We start from the raw sequence: 7757 nt of genomic DNA, 5'->3' as shown, positions 1-7757 counted from the left end.
CGGGCTGCCACTTAGCCATCTTTTTGTTTTTTTTTTTTTCTTTTAAAAATCAGCCATTTATTTCCACATTGAAAACCACCGACAGGAATTTCTCATTGCTCTGCTCACCCTGGGGGGGTGGGGGGACAAAGAGCTAGCACGCAAAAGGAATCAGGGTGAGAGTTAGCAGAGTTATTCCCAGCTCAAGGCAGTGAGTGAACCAAGAAATCTGGCACTTGCGCTTTTAGCAGCCCACCAACACTGCTGCAAGGTCCGGAAAAAACAGCGCGTGCGGGGATGCTACACACGCAGCCCTGGAAGGGCGGGGCGGGTGGGCGGGGCCGATCTGGGCCCCGCCCCCGCACGCCTATCGGCGCGCGGTGCGGGCCCTGACGTCACTCTTGTCAGGGCAGCGGCACATGGACTGCCTGATGCGCTGAGCCCGGCGCTGCGGGGCCGCGGAGCGCGGGGAGTAGCGGCCGCGGCGGGGAGGGGGGTGGGGCGGGACGGCACAGCCGCGGGTGCTCGCGCTAGGGTCTGGGGCCCGCGCTTTGCCTTCTGCTCATCTGCAGCCGTCTACGGGTTTTTTTTTTGTTGTTTTTTGGATTTTTTTTTTTTAATTCTTTCTTTCCTTTTTTCCCCCTCCTTGCAATTTGGAACATTTTTTGAGACTGAGTGTTGGAGGCAGGTGAGAAAGAGCATCCTGCACAGGGTCGGAGGAGTCCTGGGCGCTAGATGCGCTGTCCCTGGGCTGTCAGCACTGAGAACCCGAAAGTTTTTTTGTTGTTTTTTTTTTTTTAATTTTGATATTTGCATGCTGATGTATTTACAAAGACAGAAGTGATTTTTTTTTCTTCCTTGTCTGCACTGTTTTGAAAGCGAGTACTTTTGGTTGGCAAAGAACGGAGGAAAAAAAAAAAGCTCATCAACATTTCGGGGCGGCGATTGGCCTTCTTTCTAAAAGAAAATTGAGTGCATCACGATGGAGAAAATGTCCCGACAGCTCCCCCTGAACCCCACCTTTATCCCGCCTCCCTACGGCGTGCTCAGGTCCCTGCTGGAGAACCCGCTGAAGCTCCCCCTTCATCCTGAAGACGGTGAGCGTTGGTTGCCTCGGCAGTTGGGCTTACGGAAGGGGCGACACTCCCAGGGACCCCCTGGTCGGCCGGGCACCCGCATCTTTCTTCTCCTCGCCTCGCTTTAGTGAGATTGGGGCGGGGGGGGCTCATTCCCTCTTTCTCCTCAGTGCAAAGGGGATCGATCCCTCCGGGGCAGCATTGGAAATAGCGCTGGGAACCTGGCTTGCCCGCCTTTCTAGGTCTGTCCTCCTGCAGCGCAGGTGACAGGTGAACTTGACAGGTCAACTTGACAGGTCAGGATCGCTGCTTTGAGTGACGACGGGGTGTGCGCTTCCGCGGGAGACGAGTGTCACTAGGACTGGAGAGGAGAAAGGGCGGGAGGTGGCTGGTTGGAACCTGGGGGTTGGAGGAAGAGGGGTCCAAGTAAATGGGGGTTCTCCCTCGGCAGCCTGAATATTCGGATCGTGTTACTGTTTATTGTGTTGTGAACTCACGCGGCGTGAGCGGAGAGGCGCTTTCTCCCGCAGACCCGCAATTCACAAAGCGGGGTGGGGGTGGGGGGAGTGGTCTGTCGGCGGGAAGCGGTGCACGCCTCCAGCGCTGACACTTTCCCGGTGCTCTCTTCCCGGTGGGAGGGGAGAGCTGAGCAGGCTCACGTGTAACCGCGTGCAGGAGCCTCCTCTGGCTTGAGCCCTTTCTTGGTAAGTCTCAAACCTTCCCTAGGCAACCGTGGCTTGGAGCTGAGGAGACGGCTGGGGTATGGTGGGGAGGGGGAGTTATGCTTGTGAGACCTGGCTGGGAATGCAACTGATGCCAGACGGTTTTGTGTTTTGGGCTGGTGCAGTTTCTTGCCTTTGGTGTTATCACAGTGACAGAAGCGAAATTATGCTGCTCCTGCATAAAGTCTTGAAAAGATTATTTGGCTGCAATTAGCTTCGGGGGAATTGCATCAATTTCCCTGGGAGAGAACGCCTGTTGCATTGCAAGAGTTGCTGGTGCTTGATTGCGCGTACAGACCGCCCCCCACCCCCAATACCCTCCCTCCCTGCTTCTTTAGGAGTAGCTTTTGGGAGAAAGCTGCGGATGCGGTAGGCTTTTGTGGTCGATGTTTTTAAGTCGAACTCTCTAATGAGACTGCGGAGGATTTGAAGATTCGAATGGGTGGCGGTGGGGCTACATTTCTCTAATGAAAAAAAAAAAAACCTCAGAATCAAATTCTGTAATCCCTGATTCCACCCACACCTGAATATTGGCAAAATGCAGACGGCTCGGTAAAGACCAATCCGGGGAGCTCTATTTCCAGGCAGGAAATAGCTGCACTCTTCTCCTCATAGAGTAGAACACAGCACCTTTGTATAGGACTGCTTTGTGCTGGGATGCATAAATGTATACTGTCTCTTTGTAAATTAGGTAGTATTTAAATGTTTGAGCGGGAGGAAAAAGAACCCACCCTTTAAAACTGACTTAGTCCTCTTGTATGTGTCCCAGTGGGGTTCTTTGCAAATGGATGTTTGAAAGTTCTTCCCCCCATCCTCCCACCCTCTCCCCCACAGTCTCGTTCTATGATGGGGGAGCATCCTTATCTTCCTTGTAAATGGGGACTAACTGTAGTCTTGCAAGTTTATGGAGATAATGCATGGAAAGGAATAACGTAGAAACTAGACGCATAGTGTTAAGGGAAGGTGGGGGTGGGGGTGGGGACTGCTTACTAAGACTAAGCGTGAATCCCCTGGTTTGTAAGTCTGAACCTCAGGTTCTTGCTGTCATCACTTTCTCAAAGATAGAATCATACCAAGTTATCAGTGGTCCCCTTAAAACTCACATCAGTTGTATATACGCTCCGGTGTTATTTTCCTAGCATAGATTTCGGTGACTTATCCCTTCAAATAACTCACCGAGGATTGTTCTCTTGTTTTCATTCCAGCTCAGTCGGTAGCCCGGTCCTACAGACCAGTGCTTTCTTTCCAAAGTAAATAGGAAGATGTCGAAACTCTAGATCCACAAAAGACAGCACCCAGAGACCTCAGTGCCCCCAGAAGCAGTTTTGTAACAGATGGCAGGAAGGCTGGTGACAGAATGACCCCTTTTCTTTTCTGTCTTTAAAAACAAAGCTCACCTTTTCCTTTCTTCTTTTCTTCTTCTTCAGCATTTAGCAAAGATAAAGACAAAGGAAAGAAGCTGGACGATGAGAGCAACAGCCCGACCGTCCCCCAGTCGGCCTTCTTGGGACCCACCTTATGGGACAAAACCCTTCCCTATGACGGAGATACTTTCCAGTTGGAATACATGGACCTGGAGGAATTTCTGTCAGAAAATGGCATCCCCCCTAGTCCATCCCAGCACGACCACAGCTCTCACCCTCCTGGCTTGCAACCTGCTTCCTCCACCGCTCCTTCAGTCATGGATCTCAGCAGCCGGGCCACGGCTCCCCTTCACCCGGGCATCCCGTCTCCAAACTGTATGCAGAGCCCCATCAGACCAGGTAAATTCTAGAAGGTTCGCCCTTTAGATGTGGGGGACGGGGGCGGAAGTGGAGAGAGGTTGGCCAGAGTTGGAGATCTTAACACCCAGGTCTAGAGAGGAGCCCCCCTTCTTGTTCTGAGCAGCCTTCCTCCTTCAGTGAGCATGCGTAGCTCTCACCTGCAGAGTCAGTTAGAATCCGACTCTATGGACCTGCTCTTAAGAAGCTGAGGTTTTCCGGGTCTGGGATTTGAACCCAGACTCTTCATTTCAACCGAATCCCAGGAGAATTCTGAGTGGTTGATTCAAATGCTACAGTTTGTGATACTCCAGCCTGGAGTTAATGAACGGGCTAATAGGTTAATGCAAAATAAACATCCGTCCTATCTCTTACCCCCTAGTCCCTGAACACAAGGATAATAAGATCTCAAAGAATAACTTGGGTAGACCCCAGAAAGTTAACCCATATCCATCCTTCTCTGGCTTAAAGGGCTAAATGTGAGTAGGCTTGCAAGGCAGTTCTCTCTCTCTCTCTCTCTCTCTCTCTCTCTCTCTCTCTCTCTCTCTCATCTCCTTTGGTCATTACTCTAAGTAAATGTAGGTTCTCCTATTGCCTGAGGCCAAGCTTCTTCTTAGCACCCCGTGTTCCTGTGAGACAATCTTCACTTATGTGGTTTTCAGTGTCATCCGCTCAGCACGCTTATTCTACCTTTATCAAGGCCCACATAAAAAGCCAGCCCTGGTGGCACATTTGTAATCCTGGAGCTAGGGAGGTGGATACAAGAGGATCTCTGGGATTAGTGCACAGCCAGCCCAGGCCAATCAGACATGCATCACCCTCATGTACACATACCCCACGCCCCACATTCAAACAGACTCACATATATACACCAATAAATGATGAAGAATATTTAAAGAGACGACACAAAAACATCACTGGGAAAAAGAACTATGCTTTAAAAACCCATTGCCAAATGGGCAGCGGTAAGCCCAGACTGAGGCAGCCCTGGATCCATCCATACCTTTAACACACCGTAGCAGAAAACAAGCAGGAAGAAAGATCATTGTATGGACAGGTACCAGGAAGAAAGATTCATACGGATAAATTGACAGGAAGGTCACTGATCGGAAGGCGCTTAGCTGCAGGGAAGGACAGCAGACAGGACAATGAGAGACTTGTGTTCGCAGTTTCTGCTGAACTCTGTGCCCTCATGCAGAAATTTCTGTCACATGCAGAACTGGGAAGGAGCCGAGCGGAAGGAGGAAAAGAACCCCTACCTTCATAGGTTAGCCTGGAGTTCAAGTTCACCCTTTCATAGATCTCTGCGCTTTCAAATCCATTTTGCCCTGTCTCCAAAATCCACTTTAGTTGATGACTCTAGGCCACAAGCTCTATTGAAATGACGCTTTAACCTCCAGATATCCTCCACGGCTACATCACCCTCTTGATGTGAATTAGATGACCTGCTATGAAGAATGCGGAGTGCCAGTGTCTTCAGTTTCTTCACTGGACGAGGCAGCTAGCAAAATACATAGCCTCTCCACACCGGATGTAATGATGTGTCACGGGGAGAGAGAGCAGAGTCCCAGAGAATGGACACTGGCACTTCCTACATCCTACTGCGTATCTAAGTGACCGCAGAAAGGGCAGAACCTCTTGGAGCCTCACTTTCCCCCTTTAATAGGAAGATGTCGTTTCGATTTGATGGGGCTATTTTGGGAAAGATAGATAATGCAGCAAGATCAGATGGCTAGCTTTGGGTGTTCTGTTCATTTGAATGGTTGTGGCTGTCACTAACTTTTACTGTTATGACCGTCCTTGTCACCTGAAACACCTTTCTGAAGCCACCAGATACAGTTACTCGGCCTCCCCTTGGAGAGAAACAATGGGAGGTTTTGTCCAGTGAACATTGTCTAGGGTGTTCCTGTTGAAAGTGAACAATTAGGATCTTAGACTTTGAGGCGCAGTCATTTGTTAGAGCTCCTTAGAGTCCACAGTGGTCCATGGCTCAGGGGATGGGGATTCCCCAGTCAGAGTTGCTGTCCCTTGCAAGGAACTCCCAAGTGTCTGTGGGTAGCATTTTATTACGTTACAGAAGAAACCTACCAAAGGATCTGAAAATAAGCCCTCCACTGAAATAGCCTTCCAAGTGTAGTAGAATACTATTTCAACACAGTTTTGTTCTTTGGATTGAAAACCAAGTGATATTCCTAACAGGAAAAAACAAATCAAAGCTCTTCTTCAAATGCCAACAGATTAAAAAATTTCGTATTCTGTCATGCATACAATGTTATGATAAAGATTATACTGAGAAATGGGATTTTAGGGGACATGGGCTTGATGGATGTGCTATCTCAAACAAATCAGAAAGGGTGGAAGTTCTTGACTGTTCTGTGTAGCTCACAGGGGTGACCAAAATAGAAGTACTCAGTGAATCTTGAGGAAAAATGAGTCTTCAGAACAGAAGAGCACAGATGTAGCCAGGGGCATTCTGGGGAACTGTGATTTCAGTCTCAACTGAGGTATCTTAACCTTAGCACTCTCCCTTGGGGGTAAAGTCTTGTGGTACGTGGCCTTGTGGAAGTTAAGGGACATCTCTACTCTCTTCTTTAGATGCCAGGGACACCCACAATCCGGTTGTGGCAAACAAATGTATTGAGTCACTTCACAAGGTCCCCTGGGAATAAAATCACTCCTAGCTGAGAATTAATGTCCTGGACCTTTCAACTTAGACAGCAAAATCTAGACTTAATTTAGGCTACTGTCATACAAATGAGTGCTTTTAATAGTCTATAATACTCTATGGTAAATGTTTTGAGACAGTCAAGAGACATTGGGTTGCCTAGAAAAAAAAAATCATATATAAATAAGAGTGTTCTTCACGTTTAGGGGATAGAATGAAGTTATCAGGGTAACCAGGAGCTGATGCCACAGAGTTCAAACGTTTGCCCTCAACTGCTTACTCAATGTGCAACTTTTGAGTTTTTTGCTCAATAGCATTGTGTCAATAGTGCTACCTGTCTGGGTGAAAGGTAGTACGTGAAGCCAGACTGACAGTTATGCAGGGTGAGGTCTACCTCAAGGGTATCTTGGAATGGCAAGGTGAGCATAGTCGTACATCTTGGAAACCATCTATCACGACTGCTCCCCAGACCCTATCCCCATGTAACACATTCACATCTGATTCCTCCATGTAGGTACAGGATCAAAGAAGGACCCAATATCTGAAGAAGTAAAAAATTTCCCAAAGACCTATTGTAGAGACGAGTTGAAAGCTGGGGTGGGGATAATGCCGTGGGTTGTCCTGCTCCTGGGCGGGAGAGTGGTGGGTCTTGGATGCAGGGACTTCAGGGTGTCTGAGAGCAGCACCCTGGCTGTTCCCAGACTAGAGGGATGGTAAGAATCATTGGGTAGGCTTTGGCATGTGCACGTCAGATTGTATCAGAGGTAGTGGGGAGAGCCCGCTCCTGGAGGTTGTATGCTGGGTACTAGGAAAAATAAGAATCTGTTTGCCCTGAGACTTGAGTGACTGCTTTAAGGACAGCTGTCCCTGTAGGGAAAGCTCTCTATAGCAGACAAAGGCAGAGATATTTTTAAACCCTGTGCTTGTAAAGATGGATTTAAAACCATTTCTTCGTGTGTGTGTGTGTGTGTGTGTGTGTGTGTGTGTGTGTGTGTGTGTGTGTGTGTTTAAATAGCTTTTGGATGTCCTGCCACTTTAAGGCCCAGATTCAGCTGAGAATTGAGAAGGGTTTCTTTTCAGTTCTGAGCCCGGGGACTGGGCTATGATGAAGGCTGAGTACACAGAAAAGAGAAAAAACCCTTCCATGCGGTCACATGTGGGACGAGGAGGACATTGAGCCAATGGCATCAAGAGATGGGAACAGGGTCACTTGCTGTAGATTTGCAGCCTGGAGTTCATGTCCTCTCCCTGCTCACTGTCCTTGGTGGTAGGGCTTTGATGTGGGAGGGAATTTCCAGCTGTGGGATCTGGGTAACTGTGTGGGGAGCTCTTTGCACGTGGATTCAGGATGATGGGCAGTCCCACAGAGGAAAATGGGCGAAGCTCACCTTAAGGATCTGCAGGTAGTAGAGTTTTTTCCCACCCAGCATATGTCCACCTGCTGGCTGAGATCCCTGTGAGCCATGATGGGATTTATACCACCTCAAGAATCTTGGGAGTTTCTACTTCATGTGGATCAAAGGAATTCTAAGGGAGGGAGGAAGGGAGGAAGAGA

General features: G+C 48.8%; 1 protein-coding gene across 3 annotated transcripts in view; it reads left to right on the top strand.

Annotated features, from left to right (window-relative positions):
- Positions 1-392: 392 nt before the first annotated feature.
- The window catches only part of Hlf (HLF transcription factor, PAR bZIP family member), a 57288-nt gene continuing 49923 nt past the window's right edge, over positions 393-7757 (top strand). For 2 of the 3 annotated variants that reach the window (XM_031351910.1, XM_031351909.1), the window contains exons 1-2: positions 393-1076; positions 3205-3540. In XM_031351910.1, the coding sequence (XP_031207770.1) occupies positions 962-1076; positions 3205-3540 (451 nt within the window). In that variant the 5' untranslated portion in view covers positions 393-961. Of the gene's footprint in view, positions 1077-1668; positions 1760-3204; positions 3541-7757 lie in introns of those variants that run through there. The other variant, XM_031351911.1, reaches the window with a different exon arrangement.

Source organism: Mastomys coucha, unplaced genomic scaffold (genome assembly GCF_008632895.1).
Source record: "Mastomys coucha isolate ucsf_1 unplaced genomic scaffold, UCSF_Mcou_1 pScaffold5, whole genome shotgun sequence".
Taxonomy (NCBI): domain Eukaryota; kingdom Metazoa; phylum Chordata; class Mammalia; order Rodentia; family Muridae; genus Mastomys; species Mastomys coucha.
Note: the sequence above shows the minus strand (reverse complement) of the source record. Positions and strands in the feature narration are given on the sequence as shown.